The sequence below is a fragment of the Urtica dioica genome, chromosome 9, assembly GCF_054948205.1.
Source record: "Urtica dioica subsp. dioica isolate 48M chromosome 9, U.dioica_male_clone48M_v1_H2, whole genome shotgun sequence".
NCBI classification, from domain to species: Eukaryota; Viridiplantae; Streptophyta; class Magnoliopsida; order Rosales; family Urticaceae; genus Urtica; species Urtica dioica.
The window spans coordinates 29508662-29535931 of record NC_142764.1 but is presented as its reverse complement, the minus strand read 5'-3'; the positions used below and the strand labels follow the sequence as shown (position 1 = coordinate 29535931).

Below are 27270 nucleotides of genomic sequence, written 5' to 3'. Positions count from 1 at the left end.
AACAAGTTGTGAGGTGTTGATCTTATTCTTTCACTCGGATTGAATTACAACCGATGGATCAAGTTTGAATCTGCTGGTTCACAGTATTGGTGTGCACGTCAACAGCAGAAAGCTTACGTCCTAAGCAATCTATGTAAACGGTTTCTCTATGATCTATAAATTGAGAAATACGTGTCCTAGCGTTAGATAGACAAAAAGAAACAACAACTCTCTTTCTCTGCTCTCTCGAAAAATCTCTAAAAAAGGATTTCTCTCAAGAACCCTAGAATATGGGGGTTTCTCAGTAGAAGATTATAATCAAAACCAAGTTTGTAATTGTTCAAGAAAGATAGTGGATTGGAACTCGTTGCTGAATGTAGATCACATTGATCGAATCAGGATAAATCTGTGTCTCGTCCAATTTACCTGTTTTGAATTAGGCCTCAGGTTGAATATCATTTCTTGTGTTTGAAGATTCGTCTGGTTAGCGCTACACAAGTCAAGAATTCAGAAAATCAAATCAAGAAACCATCGAAACGAAAGAGATCACAGCAATAAAAATCACTCAAATCTCAAGTCAAGCGAAGTTAGGGAAACAAAAAAACAGTCATAATACATAATAAATTAAAAAAAAAAAAAAAAAAAAAAAAAACACCCTGCTATGCACAATCAAAACACACACACACACAGACGTACACACAGAAGGGTTGATTTTATTATTATAGATAGTAGATAGTAGAAGTAGAAGGGTCCTGAAGGCGACGATGGCAGAGGGCGTAATTAAGTGGTGAGGATAGGGGGTAGATAGTCAGACTTGGTGCCGAGGACGCGGGCCTTGGTGTCGGGGAAGAACTCGAAGCCGGGGAGCTCGGTGACGGAGCCGTCGGAGGATACTCCGATGGGGTAGCGGAGGAGGTGGCCGGGGAGGTCGTGCTCGAGGGTCTCGGAGGAGTAGAGGTCCCAGTAAGAGTTGGCCATCTGGTTCACCTTCCTCACGCATTCCACGTTCTCGGGCTCCAAGAACGCCTCGTCCAGCATCCCCAAGTGCTCGTACCACAGAGCCATCCTGAACCCGTGAACCTGCCCTCGAGCCGCCTCGCGAGCCGAGAGGTGGTGCGGTTGGTACGCGCCCATCGCTATCTCCGAGTCCCGAGCCCCGTCCATGGACCTCTGGTTTATGTTCGCCGACCCCACGATTATGTACTCATCGTCCACTGCCCACAAATCACCAAACCATCAATGAGTTTATTTATTGCTGCAGCAAATTATCTTTTAGCATAGTCATTAGCCTTGAGTAGGCTAGAATATTGAATATTCTACAAATTTTGCTTATATAAAGGCAAATTTAATGGTGATATGATTTGAACAATCAATATACACAATCTGTGTTTTTTTTTTTTTTTAACTTTATTTTAGTGATATTTAAAACAGTTTTACAAACTAAATAACTTATCAATTTCGTAAAATAAGCTAGTTAAATAATTGCAAAATAATTGCATTATGTCCTTGAAGAGGACTTAAAAAGTAAGATTGTGTATTTAAGATTGTAAACAAGTTAGATAAATATATGAATACATATTTTTTAAGTTGTTTAGAAGTTGCGTTTTATAAATATAAAATCCAAATTAAAAGATTAAATTTTACTAAAATAAAAAAAATCAATAAATCGATTATTATCATTATTCTTTAAAAATTAGCTTGAAAACCAAAATATCACTCACATACATAACAACAGTTTAGCTAGTTAGAGACTATATCGGTCAAAAAAAAAAAAAATTGCTTGCGTACCAATCATCATCTTGGTGTGGACGTAGATCATGAAACGGCGTGCGAGCTGGGCTTTGAGGTAGTCGGAGCCTTCCGGGGGTGCTTCGGCGGGGACGTACTCGCCTTCCTTCTTGGCCTCGCGGTTTCCGAGGCAGAAGAATGTGAGGTACTCTCTCGGGTCGTCTTCCCTGCCCTGAGCCCTCAGCGCCTCAATGATGTCCTTGTACATCATGTCCATGGTCCTCCTCTGCCAGTCCAGAATGGCCTGCACCGACCCGCTCTCCGGCAACCCCTCCGGCCACATCGGCACCACCACGTACACCGTGAACCTCTCTCCCGCCTCGATCTTGCTCACGATCTTCAGCGAAAGCTCCCTCGGGATCACGTGCAGCGCCCCGATCTCCTCCGGCTTGATCCCCTCCGCCGCCCACGCGAACGAGCTCCCCAGAAAGTACTGGTTCTCGATGTATATGAAGTTCTTCGCTCGCCGGATCGCGTTGATGTACGCGTCTTGGATGCTCCGGTCGATGATGTTGTCCTTCCCGCTCACCTAGGGACGGAGCCACAAAGCTGTACGTATTAGAGAAGAAAAAAAAAAAGGGTCTAGCAGCTATCTAACCATATGAAATATTAGAATTTTGAAATAGCCAATGTTTCGTTATTTTTTTGTAAATAGCCACACAAATCTATTTACGCTATAAAAATAACAAAAAAATGCAGAGTAAATTTCTAGTAAATATGATTATTTACGGAATATTTCCAACAGTTTTTGGCTATTTACAAAAAATTTACAAAACGTTGGCTAAAACACAAACACTTATGTTTATGTGGCTTATATCGATAAATTTTTGAAAAAGAAAAGGTAGGGGGGTTAATTTGTAAATTATACCAGTCCGGCCTGGGTCGCCTCCTCCGGGGTCTCGGGGAACCCGAACGCGGCTCCTCCGTCGATCGAACGGAAGAGCTGAACGTTCCACGTCTCGCGGTCGTCCGGGAACATGACCGGCGAGGGAGTGATTATGATGTCGGCGAGCTCGCGGAGGTTGATGAGGAGGTCCTTCCCGCCTTGCTTCCTCCACCGCTGCTCGAAGTTGAAGAGGACGTCCCAGGCGATCGGACCCTCGAGCTTCGAGTGGATGTCGTGCCACGGCTCCCTCGGACCGCCCTTGGCGATCGCGGCCTCGGTGAAGTTGGGCTGGTGGAAATCGTCGCTGTGCGCCGTGTCGAGGGTTCGGAAGAGAGAGTGGAACGGGGTGTCGTACCTCCCGTCGCAGAGGTCGAGACCGCCCACGAAGCTCACGATCCTTCTCTTCTCCGAGCCGCCTCCGCCGGGGAGTTCGGCGTCGACCGCCACGATCTTCTGGTGGTGGGTGAACATGGTGGAGATTTGGAAGTCCTGGATGAAGCTTCCTCCGTCGTCGGGGTTCCTCGGGCAAAGAACGCAGTGCACGTCCGAGTTCTCGAAGTAGTTCTCGGTCTCCTCGTCGTGGGTCGCCATGAGGCCGTCCTGCTTCAGGACGGGGACGGAGGTCCTGTCGTCCCAGACGAGCATGAGGACCCGAACGCCCTCGCTGGCCTTCTTCTTGAGAAGCTCTCCGATGGTGACTTCGCCGCCGGGTTTCGGCCTCCTCGTGTCTCTGACGAGGGAGATCTCGGTGTAGACGGACCAGCCGGTGATGTAGATCAAGTGCTTGGCGTTGGTTATGGCGTCGAAGATGTCTTCCCAGCAGCGGTGAGGCTCGTAGTTCTTCCCCGAGGCGAGAGGGATCTTCGGGATGAAGTTGTCGGGGACGTGAGCGTCCTGGTACAGAGAGACCTTGCAGCCCTGTCTCTGGGAGTAGAAAGTGTACGGGACTCCCGGGAACTTTGCGCTTCTGATACCGTGAGCCCAGTTTTTGTCCTTCGTGACATCAAAGTATTGGAGCTTCACGTGAATCTTGGGGCCTCTGTGGATCGGGTTCTTCTCTTCGTCCAAGAGCTCGACCCATCTGTCCACTTCCTCGCCGTCCAAGATATCTTGAACAGGGACATATGCTCTTCCGATCAGAGTTGCTCCGATGGGATTGTCGTCCTTGACGGTGAATATCACATTGGAAGCCGTGTGGGCACAGTAGATGTGGAAAGACTCGTACCACTTGGGGTTCGATACTTCCTTATCGAGGATTCTGGTCCTTCCAACTCTGGCCTTTTCCAGGTCAATGGTTGCGTAGAGCTTAGTGGTTCCTTTACCGAAACCGATTGTCTCCTCTATGTTACCCACAATCTACAAGACAGAAACAAGAAGTAGATACAAGTTGAGCAACAAAACGTAATGGAAAATCTCATCAAGTATAAATGACGTCTGATTAGAAAACTAGTTAAAAAAAGAAACCACGGTTAGCAAATATTCTATGGCTTTCTGGTCACATTTATGTACATGTGATAGATACGAGACATAGATAAACCAATCCAACAAGAAGTTTCTTCTGATGAAAATGAAAACAGATTTTTGCTTGCATCATTAATAAATACATGTATAATTTTTCAGCATGAACATGATGATGAAAAATTAAGGGGAAAAATGCCAATCTTTTTATGCATGAAAGCTTTAATAATTCACTTCTCAGTTTCTTTAAAGTTCTCGTGAGCACAGACAATCGTGTGTGTAAAACACATTTCTAGTAAAAGAATCGATTCGCTTCATAAAAATCAGTATATACTACAGTAACGGAGTAAAATACGGTATAGAAGAGCTCAATCGCAAATTTCTTTAACATTCTTGTGAATCTAGACGATCACGTAATGTAATTACTTTTTCGAGCAAAATAATCGATTCGATTCTTAAAATAAGTATATACTGCAGCGACGGAGTTTAAAAAAGGCAAAGGAAAGCTCAATTACAATACGAGATTCGAATCAACCACATGAGACAAATCAAATCGAAAAGATAAAACGCAGAGAGCTTAGAACGAGTGATTATACATACCTTGCTGAGGAAATTCCCACCTGATCCATGAAGCTTGTCAACCTCATAGATCGTAGCGTGAAGAGTACCGTGAAGCAATATCTGAGACATTTCTCACACTCTGCACAAAAACCCAATCAATCAATCACACGAATTATAGATACTCACTCACACACTCACTCCTTCATCGATCTCAAAAACACATAAATTAAAAGAAAAAAAAATGGCAAGATCGCAGAGAGAAGTAAACCACAGCAACGAGACAAATTCGCAGGAAAAAAAAAATCAATCGAAACAATTCCAGAGGGAGAAAAAATCGATAATCTCACTTTTTGTTGGTTTTGCTGAGGGAGAGATCTGAGAGCCAGTAGTGAGAGAACGATGAGCTAAATAATAGGAGCGGATCGGTCAATAATCCGTGTGCGAAATCACATGTATATACGTGTGTGCACTGTGTGTATATATATAAATAAAATATAAAACTGTATTGAAAATATATATAAAAAAAAACGGGGATTTCAAGGGAATGTAGAAAAGAAAGGAGACAAAGAGGAGCGAGAATAGATCGAATCGAGGCTTTAATACTTACACGGTATAGGCTTACCGCGGATAGAACGCATCCAATAAGACTTTATTATATTAAAAAAAATATTACATTTCGGTGTTGACTTTTATCTTTTCTAAATAAAATTTACTTTTTTTGTTTATTTAACTAACCGTCTATTATTTTCATTTTAGGAATGTAGAATCCATTCCGTTAAATTAGTTTTTAAATTTTTTTTGTTTAACCTGTATAAGGGTTTTTTTTTTTTTTTTACTACAAATAGATTGACACTAGTTGAGAACGTTACATCTTTTTTGCGTATCATAACGCTATATTTGTTTACATTTAGCATCCGCAAACTTTATTTTTTATGGAAAGAACGATAGGTGTATTATATAAAAAAATAAAAATTGAGAGTGACGACCATATGAAAACGGACAAATATATTTGTCTTCTTTTTTGCTTAATAGATGGACGGATTTGTCAGTCGTCGAATTCTATATGGACATGTTTTGTGACGGCTTTATTAATGTGCTTGTGAAGGAGAGTTTTGGATTATGCCACCAATTGCTATTTTAGTATTTCAAATAATTTTACTTATAATTATCTATTAATATAACTATAGCTATTTCAGGTAGGGTCTATATATAACCATATAAAATAATAGATTTTATCATTTAATTAATTTTTTTTGTAAGTTTTAAATAAATGATCACGAATATTTATTTATAAGATCAAATTGACATAAATACTCTATAAATTCTCTAAAATTGACCAAATTTACAAAATGCAATATCATCAAATCGATTATTTATCTAAAATTTACAAAAAATCGACTAATTAACACATCCTCTAATCTTAGTAGTTTAATTAGTTAATTATTTGTTTGAGATAATGCTATCCAACCGTATGATTCCACTTACTTGGTATATTATGGTTTGATAAAATAAAATCAAACAAAAATTCTACATTCTTGTCTCAAACTCGGCCTTCTCATTGAATTCGGAGTCTCATCTCCGTCTCTCCATTTTGACTAATAGAATTCATTTTAAGTATAGCTAGTATTTACACTTCCACACTATTTCATTTAATTTTAGAGAGATAAAAAGGTATAAAAGTGAACAAATATTCGGACAAGAATTTGAAATTTCCCAACATGCTTGTATATGGATTGATATATTGACATTTTGTTAATCCCTGACTTAATTATAAGCTCAATTTAAAACATGTATAGTCCCGCCAATCTAATTACTTTGGAACTACTCTTGATAAAATTTAAACTGTTATAGTTTTAACAGTTTCCCGTGATAAATATCAAGCTTATACGATACAAATTTGTACGAATAACGAAGGGTTGAAAAGGGGATTGAACTTTAACATATACATGATGTCTTTGGTGGTAAATGATTTTTTTTTTATCTGATTCAATTATTAAAGCACGATGCCTTTTTCACGTGATGAAAAGTATATTATTATGATCGAAATAGGACGGCTATGATAACTATTTAAATCAAAGTTGGCGTGCTTGACCCCTGTTGAACAAGTAGTATATTTTTTTTTTATCTAAACAAGAAAGCATTTTTTAAATTTTTCATAATTTTTTTTACACAAATTTTCAGACCTATATTAACAAGAGTTACTTTGGACAGAAAAAAAAAATGGTGAAAAATAGTTACTTTGGACATAAAAATATGTACATATAAAAGTTACTGAATATGTCGATTTTATTTGGAGTTAGTATGGTACTTTAGTAGTGTAACGTTACATTATGAATCGATCACAATCAATGCAATGAATTTAAAAATGTTTCTTGATGTTTTGTTATTTATATTATTCGAAGTTTTATGTACATGCTAATAATGTGTTAATAAGTAGTCAAATCCTCAAACATGTCCATCTCGTCTCATTGGAGCTATTTACTTTTTCCGATCCTTAACATTACTCCGATTGAAATATGAAGTAAATGACCTTTAGTTTTGAGCTCAATTAATGGTTCTTGATTGTTTGCGAGTGGAGCTTCGTATTTATATAAGGAGGTTATGATTGAAAGGAACGGGACACGCGGGCCGACGAGCAACTTCATCTCGATTTCCTACTTGATAAGGCATTGACTTGATTTTCCCTATGTGATTTGGGACTCGTAAATTACCTCTTCAATTGAATTTTGGGCTCGAGTTACGGATTATGAGAAAATTACCCCTAATCAAGTAGTTTGTTTTTATTTATAGTAATGTTATATATATGAAACAATTATTTGTATGAATAAGTAAATGATTGCAAAATATTTATTTAAATAAACTTTAACAAAGAACAATTGGAGAACATTAATAGACAACAAAAATATAAATATAATTACATAAATACATACACAAGAACATAAACCTTAAACAATATAAAATGAAAAGTAGAAGAAAATTAAGGCTCGTTATACGATTTTCTTTAAGTGACATTGCTCTCTGACAAAGTATTGAAAATGATAAGCAACGAGGTTACAACGACGTGTGAGAAGAATACTATACCAAAGGTTCAACTATAGTGAATAAAACATATACCCGATAGTGAATAAGGGAGATATTTTATAACTTTTGTAGTGTTTTTAATGAGAACAAGCTTCGAGCTTATATAGGCAAGCAACAACCATATAGAAACGGTTCCAGACAACGTCATCAAGACGATTAAACTTGATGTTTAACATTTTTAAAAGAGTCACAAAACGTTTTAATGATAACTTGAAAAAAAATACCAGGAAAAAAAATGTTTAGGAAAAATAGTAAATCACAACCACTCGACCCATCTGGTTGAATTACGGAAACGCTCGCACGTGTGTGGTCAAAGTGGGCTTGAGTGCATTATACCCCATTTGAAGGATTCGAGAAGAAAAAAGGAGGATTGTTTTTGAACATTTGTTCAGTGTTTCGAATGAGAACAAGCTTTGGATTTATATTGACAATCAACAACCGCGTAGAAACGGTTCATGAACACGTCTTTAAGATAAGTTATTTTTCAGTAATAAGCATTTTTCAAACTATTCAGCAATAATGTACAATTACAATTGTTAAACTTTATGTTTAATACTTCAAAGGAGTTACAAAACGTTTCAAAGATAAATTCGAATACAAAATAAATAAATAAACGTTTAGAAAAAATAGCAAATCACCGGACTTGACTAGTTGGATCATGATGGCAGCCCATCTACTTACCACCTTCGGAGACCAAAACTCTTGCAAAATACATTCATATAATTTTGTATATTTTTCGCTTTTTAGGCAATTGATTTTTAGTTGATCGTAATTAAATTTTGACAAACCAATAATCATTGATTTATACATCTCACAAAAACAAAACAATAAAAGTTTAAATCAAGTAATTTTGACGAGTGAGTATCATATAGGAATAATTGTCACAAATGAGTTATGAATGGGTGTTATTAAGTTCTCAATCATCCTATTAGATCCAACATTATGTATCATGGTAGTCGGTCTAGCTGTGGCCTATTCTTTATGTCAAATCTCTATATTAATTTTTGTTTTTTTTTTCTTCACAAATGCTCTATTGTTTTCCCATAGATTATTGTTGTCGCTGATAAATAAATTGCATATATTTTTTATGACGTTAAATTGTTAATATTAGCGGCTCTGTCTGTATGTGATTGAACATTTCGAATATTACACTATTCAGTGACTATATATTTGGTGTAGGTGTAGGTGTAAGTGTAACTAAATATTTTGTCGCTTAATTTAATTTTGTTCATATAAATCTATAATCTTATTTATTTAAACAAATATTTAGTATCACCGTCTCGACTGTTATTATAAATATTATATTTTTTATGCAAGGCTTTTATCGAAGATTTTCATTGAGCGGCAATTATTTGAGCAGAGGCAATTTTGAAGGCCTATAAGTTTTTGACAATTGTTTGAATTGAGAAGGCGGAAAATTTAATTTCAATAATTTTTTTTATAAAGTCACATAATATAAATTAGATATTACAATGTAATCTCTTTTTTTTTAAATCATGTAGATATGGCGCAATTGTCTAACGTACTTGAACCGTCAAATTTGGAACTAAAGAAATGAAGTTAATGTTTTTTAAAAATTGTTTTCGGTTTCATAACAGTAGAACTAACTTGCAAGTTGCAACTAATTAAGTAAAAATATAGCTTCTCTGCCTTGAACAATCTTTGATATACCCTTAAAATTTTGCAGTTGGGGTGACTTTTCTTATAATTATTTCTTGGGAAAATAACACATTTATACCCTGTGTTTTAATGAAATGTCGAGTTTAACCCTCAGTTTTCAAAAATGTCGAGTTCATACCCTCTGTTTAACTAAAATGACGAAATTATACCCTGAAATGAATAACAGCGTCACAAATCTCCCTTTCATTGATATTAACTCTTATATAAGAAAAACCGAATCAAATCTAAATCAATACCCTAATTTCCAAATTCTCAATTTTGAAATAAAAATAGCCTTAAATTGAAATTAAATAATAAAACTCATACCGCCTAAGAAATGACTTCATTCCGTGTTCGAATAGTAACTCTAAATCTTGAATTCTCTGTTCGAATATGCGATTTTGATGACTATCAACTATCGATGTTTACCTCTTTGCCTCTTTCTGTGTTCTTCACGATTAAGAGACTGTTGTTTATTTTTTAGTTTTTAAATAAATTACATATATGGCGCGAATGAATAAAGATAATTGGTATTTATATTATAAATATTATAGTCAACGTCAATGAAAAGTCAATAAAAAGAATATTTGTGACACTGTTGTCTATTTCAGGGTATAATTTCGTCATTTTAGTTAAACATAGGGTATAATTTCGTTATTTTAGTTAAACAGAAGGTATGAACTCGACATTTTTGAAAACCGAGAGTTAAACTCGACATTTCACTAAAACACAGGGTATAAATGTGTTATTTTCCCTTATTTCTTTCCCAAATATCATTATTAAATTGAGATTATTTTTGTATTTTTTTTAAAGGCAACTTTTGTACTGATTACATTACATGAACATCACACTGATAGCAAATGTGAATTGAGTCATTATTGAATTTAAATAGCTATAAACGAAAAATAACAATATAATAATTGTTACTTAGATTAGAATCAGATTCAAAAGCACCACGTGTGACGCACTCCTTGTTCTCTCTCCGCTTGCCGACACACCTTATGATCCGCAATAGAAATAAACGGCTCTAATTTGCCCAACTGTACTTATCTCTGATTAAATAAGAGGATAATGTTATGGACCCACATGTCCCTGGGATATTTATAGTGGCCCAATATGAACGAGCCACGTGTCAAGATCGTTGCTGAAGTCTACAGATGATTGATTTTTAAGATTCCAAGACAGAACGGTTTTGTTAGACTTAGATGACGAATGGACAAGTGAGAACACGTCTGAAAAATACCAAAAAGACGTGAGAAAAGAGAGTCAGTGCGTTACGAGATGGGCTATTAGAAGCCCATCGGGTAGACAATTATTAATGGGCTATTCTCAGCCCAGTTTGTGTTAATCCAAAGTTCTGGTAGCCAATTTATAAGAAATTGACTTAACTACCACCATTTTTGATAAGTTTTTTCTAATTTCTCACCAAAAGTTTAATTTGACCAAAAATACTAATAAGTCACTTGTATAAATACAATTTTACCATCAACATGATGTCAGTAATTGATTTATATTGTTGACGTAGATGTCAACAATTGACATCTATTGTTGATATCTGTTTCAACAATTGACATAAATTATTGACATCATTTGTTGAAGGTAAAATTGTATTTGTACAAGTGACTTAGTAGTATTTTTTGCCAAATTAAGCTTTTTGTGGAAAATTAGAAAAAACTTATCAAATGTGATAGTTGAAGCAATTTCTCATATAACTATTTATTCCATTGCAGAAAATATTTTAATCTTATAAAGATTATATATTTCAATTGTAAACATTTATTTTCCTTAATGTTACAGTTTCTCTTATTTTACTTTTATCTTTGTAAACGTGTATCAGCCCACACGTCTACAAAATTCCTTGCTGAACTTATGTTTACAATTCATGATAAGTCTTCATGTATATTTGTTGTGACTTCATATTAACTCAAATTTTGTGGCTTTTATTTGCTCCTATCAGCTCAGAATTTTGTCATTTTACACACAGCTACAGCTAGAAAGAAAGGCTTAAGAAAACAAACAAGGAACACGTTGGCTTAGACTTGCATAACCAACATGTCCTTGTGGAAAACAATTGCTTGATCGTTTGGATGCCGTTTTCCGATCAATCCAAAGAATTATATAACACAATTTCACGGAATTTGACACAGTCTTCCTGACAAATCTATGGATGTTGATGACTCGCTTCAATTAGATTGACTCCTCCAAGTAATCCCGGGACGTGAAATCTCGAAAAAGTAAAAAAGTGAATTGTGGGATTCACTACCACTTGAATCTCACAACTAGTCGTTTTTAAAAGTTAAAAAATAAACACGCGAAATTACATTTTTAATAAATCTCGATAACTATTTTAAAAGCAACTCATCACTTCTAAAAGCAAAATATCGCTTCTTCGCGTTTTTAAAAGGTCATATTTCATAGTACCTCGGTGTTGTGAGCCCCGACTTGTTTGGTGTCCACGGACGAGCCTTTGTGCCGTTTTACTACTAAATGAAAATAAACCATATAACAATAACAATAACAATAATAGTAAGACAAAGAAATCAACATCAACCTAGGAAGCCGCTATAATATTAGTCATGCATAAAAGATATGGATCCTAACATTCAAAACAAACGTATCCGAAATGGTGAAATGACAAATATCAATTTCCACTTCTGCGTGTACTACAAAACGACTTTCGAAGCTGAGAACTATTGATTGCAAACACCAACAGATCAACTACGTCCAATATATCATAACACCACAAAGACATTAATTGATTGCAATGCGTAACTGATGTTTCACAAATAAATAATGTAGCATTAAATTTATTTCCATTCTCTGCTAAGATTCGAGCCGTGGAATCAGGGTCCCCCCAAAAGCAAACATATATATAAAAAAATTTGGACATGATGATGATCGTCTATCAAGAAAACATGACCCATATTGTTATGGGATCCCTATTGTTATTTAACTAGTTAGTTTCTAACTTCTTTTCAAGTATTATGGCCCAAAATAATCCAGATATGCTATCTCTAAAACATTCTAATTAAGTAAACGTTGCATAACAAACACATGATCGCCTATGTATGAAAAAAAATCAACATTAAAATTAAATTATAAATAATGTCATGGTTTAGCCAAATAACTGATGGATTTGTAAAATAACTATTGTTTATGTAAAATTCAATGATTTGTAAAATTAGCAAAATAGTCATAAAGTTTTAATAATTTTTTTATGTACAAATTTATATATGGGTCATATCTCAAATTTTTTACTGACAGTGTTAAATTTTGGTGCTTTGTTATTTATTTATTTATTACTTTTACAAAAATTAAATAATGTGCTAATAACTTAATAACATGTACTATTTTGCAGATCAAATAGTTTTGAAAGGCTATAAATTTGGTATATTTCTTTTTGGGGTTTGAAGTCCTGTGACCTTATATAAATGAAGGAATCGAAAAGCAAAGAGAGTACGTACGAGACACGTGTGTGGGGTTTGTGAACAAAGCTCCTAAGATAGGGTTTTGCATATTAAATCTATCGGACCACAATCTTGATGATTGGTCAGTGTCATGACCAAGAAGACCCTGTTAGCTAAGAAAGGTGCTTTTTTATTCATCCCTAAATTTACAACCCGTTAGTCAATCACATGTATGAACTGATTTACCAAAAGATTCCCATATATATATATATATACACGCGTAATATTATAAATACAAGCCATTGTCATGCACTATATATATAGATCAGAGTCTCTCATGTCAAAACCATACACGCAGTGAGCAAAAATGGTGGATCAGCAAAAGAAATACCGGGGTGTTAGGCAACGCCATTGGGGTTCTTGGGTTTCTGAAATTCGTCATCCATTATTGTAAGTAATTAATTAAATTCCCTATTCTCTTATTTTTGCTTAAATTAATTTATTGTACGTACGTGATCATTGCATGAGAATTCAAGTTTTTCAACTTTTTATACGAATTAATAAAATTGGTAGGAAAAAAAGGGTGTGGCTTGGGACATTTGAGAAGGCAGAAGATGCAGCGAAAGCGTACGATGAGGCTGCCGTGTTGATGAACGGTCGCAATGCCAAAACAAACTTCCCAATAAACATCCCTAATACTAATAATAGTAATATTAATAATAATGAATATGTTCATCATCAAGATCATGATCAACAATTCTACTCCAAAAGGAATAGCGAGATCTCGTCGACGATCAGCGCAAAGCTTCGCAAGTGTTGCAAAGCCCCGTCACCTTCAGTGACGTGCCTCCGACTCGACACTGAGAATTCCCACAATATTGGAGTATGGCAAAAGAGGGCGGGCCCGCGGTCCACTTCCAATTGGGTCATGATGGTCGAACTCGGGTCAACTTCCAAAACCACAACCAATGCCAACACTACTACATTAATTGATGATCATCGTGACGATTATGATGCAGATCATAATCGTCGCGATCATCAAGGATTCAAGGAAGAAGAGGAAGCAACTCTTCAGATGATAGAGGAGCTTTTGAATGCTAATAGTGATTAAGTACTAATAATGTGTATATATGTGTGATTACTACATTAATTGATGATCATTGCGGCGATGATGATGCAGATCATAATCGTGCGATGATCAAGGGTTCAAAGAAGAGGAGGAGGCAGCTCTTCACTTGATTGAGGAGCTTCTGAATGCTAATAGTGATTAAGTACTAATAATGTGATTACTACATTGAGAATCTTGCTTTTGTTGTGATGGAACTGCTATTCCTTATTTCTTGTTTTAATTAAGGGTATATTTGTCTCGTGCTTAACATATGTTGGTGATACTTGTATTTAGAGTTTAAATAATTTATGGACTGCTATAAATGAAGAAATTAGTTGTTTCATCCATAACTTTGCCCCGCTTATTACTCCCTTTTGGTGATCAAAGGACAATCAATTAATATGATGTTATACATTGTACTCTCTTACTTATATGACTAGTAAAATGATAGAACTAAAAGATATCAAACGTTATTTGTTGAAAAACAAAATATTATGAAGATAAATATTTAAAATTTATAAACAGAAAATGAAATAGAAAAACAAAAAGAAAATAATCATTACAACAAAACATATTTTTGTCGCCGCTAAATTCAATTAAGCTGTGATATTTTGGACTTCAGTGATAAATGTCCAGCAATACCGTCATTTTTTTGTAGTGAAATAATATAATGTTTCTCATAGGCTTCGTTGTCGTGTCGCGACTATTTTTAATAGCGATGAGTCGATTAAATTACAACTCCGACATGTAAAAAATGACCGGATGTTAGCGAAAAAAATGACATGTCATATTATCCCCCTCTTCGCCACTAGCCACATGAATCCACTGAAAAATTAATTTTTTTTATTATTATATGATTGCGGTGAAAAACATTTAATAATTTTTTTTTTCTTTTCTTTCTAGCCGAGTATCGAAACCCAAAACGAAGAGGACAAGTCTCAGAGGATCCAATTGCAAGCCAAACCATGATCCTCGCTGTATTGTTCGCTAATTCCGAAGGCAACATCCTTGTTGAGCGGTACGCTTCGGATCTTCATTTTCTTCTGCTAAATTATTTCAACTTAATCGTTTTCGAAGCTGGATTGCTTTCAATTGCAACGCATTAAAACTTACTTTGTTGACATCGGCATTGGAAATTATGCATCAATTAGAGCAGGGATTTCAAATTTCTTGGTAAATTAGGTTAAACTACGGTCTTTGGCCAAGCTATTGAAAAAGGAAGAGATATGATTGGATTCATTTACTTTGTCTGCTAGATTACGGGAAAAGAGAACTTATTTGTTGGTTGTTTCAGGTTCAATGGAGTACCGGCTGAGGAGCGTTTGCATTGGCGATCTTTCCTCGTAAAACTGGGGGCCGATAATCTCAAGGGTGTCAAGAATGAAGAGCTCTTGGTTGCTTGCCACAAGTATGTCCAATCCCTCGAACATTTGTCTCTAGGTTTTGTTAATATTTAGATTCCAATTATGGCGTATAATCCGCGAAATTGGGTTATGGCAGTCACAGGGGATTTAGTGATTTGTGTTTGATATAAGCTGTTAGATTTTGGAAGGCGGTGATGGAACTAGGAACATGGGCTTAAAACTACGACTCGGAGAAATGTGAAACGTTGCTAGATCGTTGTTAGAGAACTTCCTGTGTACTCATTATATGAGCTGTGATTTTGTTGCCAATCAATTCAAAATGTGTGACGGGAAATCTAACATACGAATCACTGTCAAGTTGGGGATTTTAAGGGTTGGAAAAGTTTTTTCCTAGAGAAGGTATTTGGTTAAAACTAGTTTTTTTTTTATTTTAGAATTTGGTTTGTTGCATGATTCTTGTTCTATGTATTTAGTTGAGTTTTCATTTGTTGTAAATATTTCAACTTTCGAGTTTTTTTTCTTCGTCTTCTCGTATATAGAAATTCTGTCCAGTGGTATTCGATCACAGAATCCATTGACAGCTGTGTAAATGTGTAGAATTTGTTGTTCAGATGGATATGGTTAAACATAGAACGAATAGATAATTGAAACCCAAAACTAAGTGAGTGTTAGTCGCTAGAACTTTGGAATGGAATACCTTAGGCTCGTATAACTCAAAATTTGGTACTGATTGTCAAAAAATGTTTGATGCTGTACCTGGTATATATGGTTCCTTAGTTTCTTTCCAAGAATAAATCATCTTAATCTACGGAAATTTTCATTGTCAGGTCAGTGTACATTGTTTACACAGTGCTCGGCGATGTCAGCATTTATGTTGTGGGAAAAGATGAGTACGACGAACTTGCGCGTAAGTAAATAAATTCCGTGCTTGTCTACTTTATGGTCGTGTTTATTTACATAATTACCTTCACGGTGTCGCTGCAGTGTCAGAGGTTATATTCGTGATAACATCGGCTGTGAAGGATGTTTGTGGGAAACCCCCGAGCGAGCGTCTTTTTCTTGACAAGTATGGAAAGATCTGCTTGTGTTTGGATGAAATCGTGTGGAAGGTAATATGATGATGATAAAAATAAAATAAATTTCAGTTCCTGATTGTGTTTCGAACAAATTCAATGATTGACATGATGTTCATTTACGTGCATTTGTGAAGGGTTATTTGGAGAACACAGAAAAGGATAGAATCAAACGGTTGATAAGGTTGAAACCCCCGTCAGATTTCTGAGTCAAACGGCCCTTCTTTCTTTATCAACCTACTCGAAGAAGCACAATCTACCCGGATCCTGGTTTGAGACCACAAAAAAAAAAAAAAAAGTTCGGTTGTCACTTGTATGTTGAAACTCTTACACCGGAATTTTTTTTTTTTTTAGTAACCATTTTATAGCGGCCATGCTGATTTCTAAACTGAAGTTGAGATTGTTTGTATATGTCTACAATTGATGAATTTTAGATTCAGGTTTTTTTTTTTGTCATGCCTAAGGAAAGAATTGCGTTTCTTTATACTCGTGTCCTTTTAATTAATTTTAGTTTGATTTTGGTTATTTTCTCAAGTTAAAGAAAGACCAGTACTCTCTGATGAATGAAAGCTGAATCTATTTATTCTGAGAAAAAGTTATTAAAGAAAGAAGCAAAGGTTAGAGAACCCACCTCAAGCCTTTGGAGGTTTCGTTTATCTTACTCTCTTTTCTGCGAAAACCACTGTTACTAATTTTTTTGACCCTTAATATAGTTTGTTAAACAAATTCTAAATATTTTACACGATATTTAACTAGTTCACTGATTTGTTAAACAAATTCTAAATATTTTATTAATCTATCAGTTTTAGTTATGGTTCCAGTGAATTCTGATTCCATCAGTGTTTAACCTTATGTTTTAAGTTTTCTATTCTATCTAGGATGTCAATTTTTCTCATTTATATTCTGCGGTTACTGCGGAAGATTCCTGTGATACTGCGGTTTTTCTTATTATATATACATATATTTTCTGTTTGCTATAACTTATAGTAAATGGTTTTTTTTTTTTTAATTTTTTATTTATTTTTATGAATGAATGAATTATAGTTAATGGTTTGCTCTCGTCTCGTCAATAACTTTTAGTATTGTTATGAAATGGACAGTGAGCTCATTTTCAATGATAGATTTATCACAGTTTTCATTTCGATTAAGGTACGCTTTAGGAGAAAATTAAAAAAAAGACCGATATATCCTTGCGAACTCGGTCCATTTCTATAAACACAACCAAATAATTCCTGTGTGTGACAAATGAATTGAATATCAATTTATCTACACTGCTTCTTCTCACTCTCGAAAATGGCGATTAACAATCCGGCAATGATTCTTCTCTGCCTCGCCGTCTGTTTCTCCTTCGCCGAATCAATCCTCCCACAGCCCAGCCACTCTCTAAACCCCCAAATTTCAACAGCCACTCAGGTTTGACTCTCTATCTCTCTCTCTTCACACACACACGCACACACACACGTGTTCATTTCTCAGATTGACGCAGAAGAAGAACCAATGGACGTGCTCGTACACGGTGGCGATCAAGACGAGCTGTTCGTCCACCAAGTACACTCGCGATCAGATCAGCCTCTCCTTCGGCGACGCCTACGGCAACCAGGTAATCAAGAATCACGCCGTGAAATTGATTTTGTCAGCGATTGATCGCGAATTATGAGGTCGTTCTCCGGCGACAGGTTTACGCGCCGAGGCTTGACGATCCGGCGTCGAGGACGTTCGAGCGGTGCTCGACGGACACGTTCGAGGTTTCGGGACCGTGCGCGAGGCAGATCTGCCACCTGTACCTGTACCGGAGCGGGTACGACGGTTGGAAGCCGGAGACGGTGAAGGTGTACGGACGGAACACCAAGGCCGTCACGTTCTACTACAACGTCTTCATCCCCAACTCCATTTGGTACGGCTTCGATCTCTGCTCCTCCGTCACCGCCACCACTTCACGCCGTGACGCTATCTCATCGTAATCCATTGTACACGTGGCTTTATTAATTATCGTTGTTGCGTTTTTTTTTTTGGGGTTTGATAAAAAACGACAGGGTACATCTATTGGATTAAAATAAAAGGTTATTGTTATGAGCAATGTTAAAAAAAAAAAGGAAAATTAATAATAATAATAAAATCACTTTTGTTTCGGTAATTAATTCTGCCCTATTTTAACATTTATATATTTGAATTTCTGATCATGTCTCGTCACTTTCGTCAGTTTCGCAATCAATGTTTGATTATATAGAGAACGCGCATTAGGTGCTTGACTTGTTTGATTGACGATTTTTTGTTCAAGTCAACATAATAAACAATATTATAAAGAACGGATATGTAAGCAAAGAAAAAGAAACTCATTAATTGAAAGAAGTGTTATGAGCAAGGATTCAAAATTAATGAATATATCATGTATCATAGAGGTTTATTATACCGAGAAAAGAAATATAATCCATATCACTGGGTGAATCATGTTATGCTGTCATTTTCACAAATGAAAAATTGAGTTCAAGAGCTAAAAGTCGCTCAAGAACGAGGCCAAGTAGTCTAAGCTCAATTAGACCAAGCCCCAAGTCCAAAAGCAGGAGTCCAAGTATCCTTGAGCAATAGTAAGAGCACCATAAAAAATGGGAGGAGCAAATTGAATAAGAAGAATGTCGCACCAGTTACCGTACCAGAACAAGGCTTCACCTTTGTCAATTTTCCATTGATAGTTTTCAAAGATGAGGAATAGCTTTTTAATTTTGAAAAATTCTATGGACTACGCCACTTGAAATATTGAATTCGCAATTTACCTAACGTTTTGGATATGTTTAAAATTTAGCCACATTAGACGATGTTGCCTCATTAATCAGAGAGTATTTTATATGATTGCCTCTAGCATTTTCACACATTAATTTTGATAAATAATGGTGAAAGTCTAATTTACTAAAATAAACGAAACTTTGACTAGTTTTTTAAAATCAAGTTTGAAATTGACTAGATAGCCAGAATACGTTTTAATTTTTTTTACACAAAATAGAGCCATCATTAAACAAAACCCGTAATCGAGGAGCTATGATGCACATTACCGTACATATCTTCCATAAACTTAGTCCAAAGGCTATCTTCGTCGAAAATTTTCTAGCTTAGCAATATTGCCTCACGAGAGCCCGTGGTGACGAGATTATTCACGATTATTCCATAAGAAGTTAGCATAGATACCGGTCACAACTTTTAGAATAGGGAGTATAGCCATCGTATAAATTAGAATATTGTATACCTGAATAGTGTGACAATTTGGGAATAATATTCTTCTCATTTTACAGATATTATACTTTCTTCTGGAAATCCCATTATGTTGAAATTAATCAGACACTTTGATGTTTGTCAAACCAAACAAATTTTTTCTTCCCTAATCGTGTTTAAAGACAAATCATTGCTATATGGCAGCAAATGCTATCTTAAACCATTATGATTTCCAATTTTCGGCAACAAATGAGCATTCTGTTAGCAATCGACACTGCATAGAATTTGTGCCGATTATTTACTTTAATTGAGTTATTAAAGAGAAAAAAAATCAGAGGCAATCCGAGAATATACATATGGTAAAAGTCTATATACTCTCACATAATAACGTATCAGATGTGATTCACTAGGCACACTATAAAATGTGGTGACTTAGCATGTGTTAATCATCATTACAACTCGTCAATTCTATTGATTCAACAATTACTAGAACTCTATTAGCTAAGCTCTCTTTTGTTATGTTTTTGATGCCCAACACAATGGTGAGTCTTCAAATGATACCAGAATGTTGTCTGTAATTCTTTTTTTTTTTTTTTTTTTTTCAAGTATAAATATTTTAGCTAATGCTAGCTTTTCATATGGGTGTTATTTTTTTTCTTCAGGTACTTCATAATATTTTCAAAATATTATTGATTTTGTGCATGGCTTCGATTGGAAGCGGCAGAAAGTTAAGACCCTCATATGGTGGCAACTTGGTCAATGTAATGGATCACGGTGCCATTGGAGATGGAAAAACAGATGATACCAAAGTAATATTTCTTTTTGTCACTTAATTATATATAATTAAAAACAGATGATTATTAAAATTAGAAAAGCCAAATAGGTTGTCTTATAGCTAGGCCATATACAGTTTTACATTTAATAATAATCATCATCATCATCATCATCATAATCACTACATGGTGGTCAGCTTGTTTTTTTTTTTTTTTTTTTTATTTGTAAATAATTGACGTAAATAATATGAGCGCAGGCTTTCATGGATGCATGGAAAATGGTATGTGCAAATGGGTTGACTCTATATATACCCGAGACAAAGACATTCTTTGTGAATTCTATTAAGTTTGAAGGGCCTTGCAAATCAAAAGTCATTGTCAAGGTACGTATTTCGAGATTTACAGTGATATTGATGAAATCTTCTCTTATAAACTACATGTTGATTTTTTATTTTTTCCTAAACATATTAAATAATTTTACAGGTTAGTGGTGAAATAATTGCACCGGATAAGTCAAATTGGTCAGGCAATTTAGATTATTGGCTTGAATTCTCTAGAGTCAACTCGCTCTCTGTTACTGGCCATGGATCGATCAATGGCAATGGGATCAACTGGTGGAAAGAAGTTAGTGAAAATATATTACATATCCATTTTTTCAGTTATAATAATTTACAAATATTTATATATAATCATTTTAATTAATTAATTAATCAAACTCTCACAAGCTATGTTTGATTTCATTGCAGATTAATGAGAACGTGAAGCCTACAGTAAGTAACTAATTAATCATATACATTATATATATATATATATATTTAAATGTTGATTTGTTTTATTGATTTTAATGTTGATTTTATATTACATAGACCATGAATTATTTGATGACTATATGTGTGTGTGTGTATAGGCGCTGAAATTCACGAGCTGCGATGACTTAAAGCTGAGTGGAGTGACACACAAAGACAGCCAAAGAAACCATATTTCAATAGCAAGTTGTAATAACGTTTTAGTTTCAGGAATTCACATATCAGCCCCGAAAGATAGCCCAAACACGGACGGCATAGACATTGCAAACTCTAACGGCGTTACAATTCAGCACAGCTTTATCGGAACCGGTGATGACTGTGTTGCCATCAATGGCGGTACTTCTAACGTCAATATTACCTCCGTCGCATGTGGTCCGGGCCACGGAATCAGGTATTATATATTTTCATATTGTAAGCTGGAAATAATACTCTGAACTGTAAAAAAACGGTACGGGAAATTTTCTATTTACCATTTAGGATTTTTTTTATGGTTCTAGGAATTTTTTTTTCTCATTTAAAATTTTTCCCTTAATTTTATATTTTTTTATTTATTATATAATATTTCTCTTTATTTATTTATTTATTTATTCTTATCTATCAATTTTAAATTTCATTGCAATCGAATTTCTTATAGAATTGGATGTAATGCATGTAATAAGTACAAAATACAAAAAACCCGGTCCTACATATAAAATCTATACATGAAACTGAAACTCTATATAGTGTATATATATGTGTTGATAGTGTACATAATACTATTTTTTTTTTCCACCTTTAGTATTGGAAGCCTGGGAAAAGATGGATCCGAAGATAAAGTTGAGGAAATCCACGTGAAGGATTCAAGTTTCTTAGAAACCCAGAATGGTGTGAGGATCAAAACTTGGGAAGTAAGTGTATAGTACATACATATTATGTATTATATATACACGTCAAAAAATTTACCTTACGTAAAAGGCTGATTATATAATATGTGATATATACGACATATATAGGGAGGGAATGGGTATGCAAGGAAGATATCATTCCACAACATAACATTCACCAACACTGGAAACCCGGTCATCATTGACCAGTACTACTGTCCCCATAATCAGTGTCCTAATAATCCGGTACGTAAAATAATTAATTATATTTTCATGCATCACCAACTTTTTACATGCATCAAAATGATTTTGTAAAAGCATATCTATCTCCATTTTTTTTTTATTGTTATTATTAATGTTACATGGTGAATTTCATATTAACCCCGCCAAGGGATTATATTTTCAAATAAGCCCCATCCTAAACGCATATAAATTTAAGTACAGCACTCTCATTGCAATGAATAGCATTTTTCTAATAGTGCAGTCATTTTTTTCATGTTAAATTTACTATGTATGAATATTATATTTTCAGACGGGATCGGCGGTGCAAATTAGCGACGTGTCGTACACGGAGCTTCATGGGACGTCATCGAGCGAGGAAGCGATTACTTTGAAGTGCGACGAGCTCTTCGGATGTACCAACGTTATCTTTGACCATGTCAACATTGTCTCGGCCCAACCAACAACCGCCACCTGTCAAAATGTTCACGGAACCTCCGTTGACACTGTCCCTGCGCTGCATTGTCTAAAATCTTTAGCATCCGGCTGATAATTTTGTCTTTATTTTATTAATTTATTTTTTGTTGCGTTAAAGTTAATAATATATATACACATGTGTTTGTATGTGTACTTCTTTAGGATATATATACTCATCATCTCTCTACGTTTTGTAGCCTTATACTATCTTATTATACTCTTCAAGTACTATGCACTTGTACTTTACTAAACACATGTTGTACTTCTTCAAATTTTTAAATAATAAGTTTTATAGAAATCTGAGTCACGAGTCATTGGCCAAAGCGTGAATTAACACAGGAAACAGTTAGCATCAATCAACACCAACGTAATCTTTAGTTAGAAGGCGTATTGGCATTAAAAGTGTAGCATTTTATCAAATAAATATATATGTCAAGTTTTTAAGCATCGACTCTATTAATAATTAAACTATGAATCTATCTAATACAATCTCTGATTTTAGATAGTTTCTTCGTGGTGAACAGGCGGTAGAAGTTGCAGATATAATATAGTTGGACACGTCATGGTCACATAATTTGTTATTGAAGGACTATTTTGTAAAATAATAGTGGTTGATATCTGAGCCAGTATAACATATGTAGTCGAGTCAATTAGTTCTATCGTTTTTTTAGAGTAACCTTACCTCTTCTTAGAGCCAGAGTCAATTTGACATCTGTGTCCATAATGATCAGACGGTTTAATACCGAAACTATGAATCAAGTTAAAACTCGGGTTTCTAAGTGTTGAACATAAAACGTAAAGAGTAAAACACATCCGTAAAACATTAAAAAAAAGACTTTAATAAGATATTACTTAAAATGAAATATAATGAATTAAACGAGTTATAAATCGGATTTCTAATCAAGTGTTGAACTAAAACCAAGAAACTAAACCCTAACGAAACGCTTCCTCTGTATGTTTGATTAATCACCTAAATTAAATATGTCGTAGTACACAAGCGATCAAAAACCTGAAAACTTTCAATGCGCAGAGAAGGCATGCGTGTTTTGATTTGTTCTATACCCGATTTACTCCTTTGAAGACTATTTGTTTTAGCGAATGCTAGCTTTTCATGTGTGTGTTTTTCTTCAGGTACATCACAATATTTTCAAAATATTATTGATTTTGTGCATGGTTTCGATTGGAATTAGCAGAAAGTTAAAAGCCTCATATGGTGGGCAACTTGGTCAGTGTAATGGATCGCGGGGTCGTTGGAGATGGAAAAACAGATGATACCAAAGTTATATGTCGTTTTGTCACTTTAATTATTAATTACATTGCTCTGTCTGGAGAACATATTAAAATTATAAAAGCCAAATAGGTATATCTTATAGGCAATACAATTTTACATCATAATAATAATAATAATAATAATATTACGAGTAATTGACGACAAAAATACTCAAAGTTTTTGAGTTATTACAATTTAATCCTTAATCTTTAAAATTTACGGGTAAAATACTCGATGTTAGAATTTTGAATCAACATTACTACTCTAGTCATTAACATTTAAATGAACGGTTAGGATTCACTGAAGTTTAAATTTCGAAAAATTCTGGTCTTACACATGTTTTACCGTCTACTTTTAATGCCTATTGTAAATAGTAACGGTGATTCAAAATTCTAACATCGAGTATTTTATCCGTAAATTTTAACGATTGAGTATTGAATTGTAACAGCCCGAAAACTTTTAAGTATTTTTGCGTCAATTACTCTAATATTATTATTTATTAATAATAATCATTATAATCCTTCGACATTCACATCATCGTCAATTCGTAATCATGTATTTCCGATTCGGCCACTTCAGTTATAACATATACATTTTTTTTTTGTTAGGATCCTTTTTGTTATCAAATAATATATATTTACGGTGACCCTTTCATGGTGACATATTTTTGTTGAGGGACTATTTTGTAAAATAATAATGGTTGATATGTTACCAGTTCATAATACGTTTGTCGAGTCAGTTAATTCCATCGTTTTTTTAGAGTAACCTTACTTCTTCCAACAGCCAGAGTCAATTTGACTTCTAATAAGTCCCTAAATGAAACTCGTTTAGTAACGAATCACATCAGTAAAACGTAAAAAAGACTATTACTTCAAAAAAAAAAAAGGTGTTAATCAAGTTAAAACTCGGGTTTCTAAGTGTTGAAAGAAGACCAAGAAAAACAGAGCCCTATCAAAACGGTTCCGGTATATGATTGATTAATCACCTAAATTTAAACCTGTCTTCATACAGAGGCGATAAAAAACCTGAAAATTCTCAGTGTGAAGACAAGCATGTTTTGATTTGTTCTTGCCCGATTTAGTCCTTTGAAGTAATGACAAGCAACCCCAAAGCACCAATGAGAATGTACTGCATAACATATATAAGAAAATAAAAATAAAAAACTCAAATCCCCGGAATGCTAGAGGAGTTAAAGAGCAGAATTCTAACCTTGATGATAGGTTTTTCTGTCATGATAATTGTTACCCAGCCAACATATGGTAAAAACCTGCCAACGGTAAATAAAATATCTTCTTAAAGTTAAGAGCAATCTCGGCTAGCCTCTACCATAAATATATCTGAGACGATAAAGGAACGATGCTTGCTAAAAACTTTGAAAAAAACCAAAGTAATTGATCTTATTCGATTTCCACGACTAAACCTGATATCTTTTTTCTAAATGTGTCCACAGAGATTTAAAAAAAAAAAGAAGAAGGTAAAGGTTTGAATTTCTCACCCGACAGCTCTGCCCATGATATGGTGGCGCTGAAGCCAGAGTTGACCTTGAGCGTATAATAGCCTGTCGTCCCCGTAATTGTTATCACCTGAGACAAAATCATATATAGTAAAAAAACAGCATCAATGGCTTGTGCTGTAATCACCCAGAAAAAAAAAAAAAAAAAGAACATACCTTTCGTTAGGACATCAACTTCTCCGGTATCTTCTCGCTCGTGAACCTGAGTAGAAAATCGAAATCACAAATTGCATAGCCATGGCAATAAAGTTTGATAAATAAAAAAAAATATATATATATGACAGGAACTCTTTACCTTAATGACACGGTGCACTATTGGAATTTCACGGCCCTTGAAGAAAAGAAAGAAAAAAAATTGCAAATGTCACGAGTTATATCAACACTTGTAGAATCTGTGAACATTTCCAGACATAACAACGTATGTAAAGCTGAAAGAAAGAGCTTTATTAGAGGTCACTCACATCGACGTTGAATACAACAATCTCCCCGGCACGAATGGGATCGTTGCTCATGTGCAAGAACAATATGTCTCCCTGAAATTGATCAAAGAACCCAAAGCAAACTCAAAGCCTAATACAAGTAAAAAAGAAAAGAAAAAGATTTACGGAGAAAATCGAATCGAATAATCGGATAATCATAGTACCCTCTTGAATCCGGGTTCCATGCTTCCGGATAGAACGACGACAACGGGTGATTCGCTTCCGGTGATGCACATCAACGCTTTCCATATTATTAGCGCAGATGTCACAATCATTCCTGACCCAGAAATCAAACCAGTTTTTGCATTAACATCATAACCCAACCCAACCCATCTCAAGATTTTCATTCTCCCTAAGAAAGATATCAGCTTTATGCACAAATTGTCTTTCCTTCACTGTTTCATTATGTCTAAATTATCAATGGAGTCACAATTATTCAATCGGAAAAACAAGAAGACGCGTTGAAACCAAAAGACTTCTCTTTTCTCAGCCGAGAGAGGAGAGAGCGATATAAAACCCAATTGTTCTTCAGCTACCAGAATTGTTATTGAGGGAAATAAGACATAGGGGAAAGCAAACGAACCAAGACTAACGGCCTGAGAGAGAACCTGACGGATCTGAATGGATTTGATTGAATCCACGGTCTCTCCGATCCAACCCATTTTCTCCGCCAAACTTTCGTTCTCTTTCTTTCTTTCTTTCCTCTTCTTCTCTCCTTCTTTGTCTGTAAAATTCTCTAATGTTTGCCCTTACTACGCCGTTTTGCTAAATAAAAATGTGTATGGTTTAAAAAAGAAAATAATAATGATAAAAGATTTGCGTTGCTTTCTTTGATACATCTTTTTAATTGCTCTCTTTGAGTTTGATTATCATTAACATAGCCTATAGGATGAATAATTACATCTAATAGTGACTTTTGAAGTCTCATTTCTAAAATCTAAGTTTAATTCAAAAAAAATTATTTTACATTGTTCATTTAGTTTGTGCTTTGTAGTCATATTTTAAGTTACACATTTTCATGTCGTTTAACTCTTAGCTAAAATTTTAGTTTCAAGCTGTTTTTTTTTTTTTTTTTTTTTTTTTTTGTCGAAATTTACTTTTAAGAGTTAGTCTTGTCTATTGAAGAAGAAAAGTACGAGTTTCTCAATAGTTTTTAAGTTGAAAAACTATCAAAAGATATAATTATGTAATTTTTAATCACTAACGACAATTTTGAATTTTTGCAAGAGAAATATTTGAAAGTTGACATTTGTGCTAATTTATATCAAAAAGTTTTACGGAATAGACTAGACATTTTTTTTC

General features: G+C 34.8%; 6 protein-coding genes across 7 annotated transcripts; 4 read left to right on the top strand and 2 right to left on the bottom strand.

Moving 5' to 3' along the window:
* Positions 1–512: 512 nt before the first annotated feature.
* Positions 513–5255, bottom strand: LOC149386685 (phospholipase D alpha 1). Its single transcript, XM_089625705.1, has 5 exons — positions 5020–5255; positions 4712–4811; positions 2636–4009; positions 1768–2296; positions 513–1193 (listed from the first exon to the last, which is right to left on the bottom strand). Exons 2-5 carry the CDS (start codon positions 4799–4801, stop codon positions 760–762), a joined length of 2427 nt encoding a protein of 808 aa, XP_089481831.1. The 5' UTR covers positions 4802–4811; positions 5020–5255; the 3' UTR covers positions 513–759.
* Positions 5256–13186: 7931 nt separating this feature from the next.
* Positions 13187–14085, top strand: SHN1 (Integrase-type DNA-binding superfamily protein). Its single transcript, XM_089625429.1, has 2 exons — positions 13187–13269; positions 13393–14085. Exons 1-2 carry the CDS (start codon positions 13187–13189, stop codon positions 13928–13930), a joined length of 621 nt encoding a protein of 206 aa, XP_089481555.1. The 3' UTR covers positions 13931–14085.
* A 709-nt stretch (positions 14086–14794) lies between these two features.
* LOC149386683 (SNARE-like superfamily protein) lies at positions 14795–16850 on the top strand. The gene is made up of 5 exons (XM_089625431.1): positions 14795–14945; positions 15222–15335; positions 16119–16198; positions 16276–16400; positions 16502–16850. Exons 1-5 carry the CDS (start codon positions 14893–14895, stop codon positions 16571–16573), a joined length of 444 nt encoding a protein of 147 aa, XP_089481557.1. The 5' UTR covers positions 14795–14892; the 3' UTR covers positions 16574–16850.
* A 613-nt stretch (positions 16851–17463) lies between these two features.
* LOC149386682 (embryo-specific protein ATS3A-like) lies at positions 17464–18436 on the top strand. The gene is made up of 3 exons (XM_089625430.1): positions 17464–17777; positions 17851–17964; positions 18041–18436. Exons 1-3 carry the CDS (start codon positions 17658–17660, stop codon positions 18323–18325), a joined length of 519 nt encoding a protein of 172 aa, XP_089481556.1. The 5' UTR covers positions 17464–17657; the 3' UTR covers positions 18326–18436.
* Positions 18437–20269: 1833 nt separating this feature from the next.
* Positions 20270–22779, top strand: LOC149386681 (putative polygalacturonase At3g15720). Its single transcript, XM_089626544.1, has 8 exons — positions 20270–20377; positions 20599–20724; positions 20825–20965; positions 21088–21111; positions 21249–21538; positions 21926–22034; positions 22140–22256; positions 22543–22779. Exons 1-8 carry the CDS (start codon positions 20270–20272, stop codon positions 22777–22779), a joined length of 1152 nt encoding a protein of 383 aa, XP_089482670.1.
* A 2067-nt stretch (positions 22780–24846) lies between these two features.
* Positions 24847–26779, bottom strand: LOC149386680 (Peptidase S24/S26A/S26B/S26C family protein). Of its 2 annotated transcripts, none has more exons than XM_089627440.1 (8): positions 26577–26779; positions 26133–26245; positions 25951–26022; positions 25785–25820; positions 25646–25691; positions 25472–25559; positions 25186–25243; positions 24847–25104 (listed from the first exon to the last, which is right to left on the bottom strand). In XM_089627440.1, exons 2-8 carry the CDS (start codon positions 26241–26243, stop codon positions 25054–25056), a joined length of 462 nt encoding a protein of 153 aa, XP_089483566.1. In that variant the 5' UTR covers positions 26244–26245; positions 26577–26779; the 3' UTR covers positions 24847–25053. The 2 variants fall into 2 exon arrangements, with proteins under 2 accessions (XP_089483566.1, XP_089483565.1); XM_089627439.1 differs by having other exon boundaries at positions 26552–26778.
* Between the last annotated feature and the right edge of the window lie 491 nt (positions 26780–27270).

Coding starts and splice junctions, on each gene's coding strand:
- SHN1 (XM_089625429.1), top strand. CDS start 13,187: ATGGTGGATCAGCAAAAGAAATACCGGGGTGTTAGGCAACGCCATTGG. Junction 13,270..13,392: donor GAAATTCGTCATCCATTATT/GTAAGTAATTAA, acceptor TAAAATTGGTAG/GAAAAAAAGGGTGTGGCTTG.
- LOC149386682 (XM_089625430.1), top strand. CDS start 17,658: ATGGCGATTAACAATCCGGCAATGATTCTTCTCTGCCTCGCCGTCTGT. Junction 17,778..17,850: donor AAATTTCAACAGCCACTCAG/GTTTGACTCTCT, acceptor AGATTGACGCAG/AAGAAGAACCAATGGACGTG. Junction 17,965..18,040: donor GCGACGCCTACGGCAACCAG/GTAATCAAGAAT, acceptor CTCCGGCGACAG/GTTTACGCGCCGAGGCTTGA.
- LOC149386680 (XM_089627439.1), bottom strand. CDS start 26,630: ATGGGTTGGATCGGAGAGACCGTGGATTCAATCAAATCCATTCAGATC. Junction 26,246..26,551: donor CTCTCAGGCCGTTAGTCTTG/GTTCGTTTGCTT, acceptor TTTCTGGGTCAG/GAATGATTGTGACATCTGCG. Junction 25,692..25,784: donor TAGTGCACCGTGTCATTAAG/GTAAAGAGTTCC, acceptor TTTTCTACTCAG/GTTCACGAGCGAGAAGATAC.
- LOC149386683 (XM_089625431.1), top strand. CDS start 14,893: ATGATCCTCGCTGTATTGTTCGCTAATTCCGAAGGCAACATCCTTGTT. Junction 15,336..16,118: donor CTCTTGGTTGCTTGCCACAA/GTATGTCCAATC, acceptor TTTCATTGTCAG/GTCAGTGTACATTGTTTACA. Junction 16,401..16,501: donor TGGATGAAATCGTGTGGAAG/GTAATATGATGA, acceptor GCATTTGTGAAG/GGTTATTTGGAGAACACAGA.
- LOC149386681 (XM_089626544.1), top strand. CDS start 20,270: ATGGCTTCGATTGGAAGCGGCAGAAAGTTAAGACCCTCATATGGTGGC. Junction 21,539..21,925: donor GGTCCGGGCCACGGAATCAG/GTATTATATATT, acceptor TTCCACCTTTAG/TATTGGAAGCCTGGGAAAAG. Junction 22,257..22,542: donor ATCAGTGTCCTAATAATCCG/GTACGTAAAATA, acceptor TTATATTTTCAG/ACGGGATCGGCGGTGCAAAT.
- LOC149386685 (XM_089625705.1), bottom strand. CDS start 4,801: ATGTCTCAGATATTGCTTCACGGTACTCTTCACGCTACGATCTATGAG. Junction 2,297..2,635: donor AGGCGACCCAGGCCGGACTG/GTATAATTTACA, acceptor CTCCGTCCCTAG/GTGAGCGGGAAGGACAACAT. Junction 1,194..1,767: donor CCACACCAAGATGATGATTG/GTACGCAAGCAA, acceptor ATTTGTGGGCAG/TGGACGATGAGTACATAATC.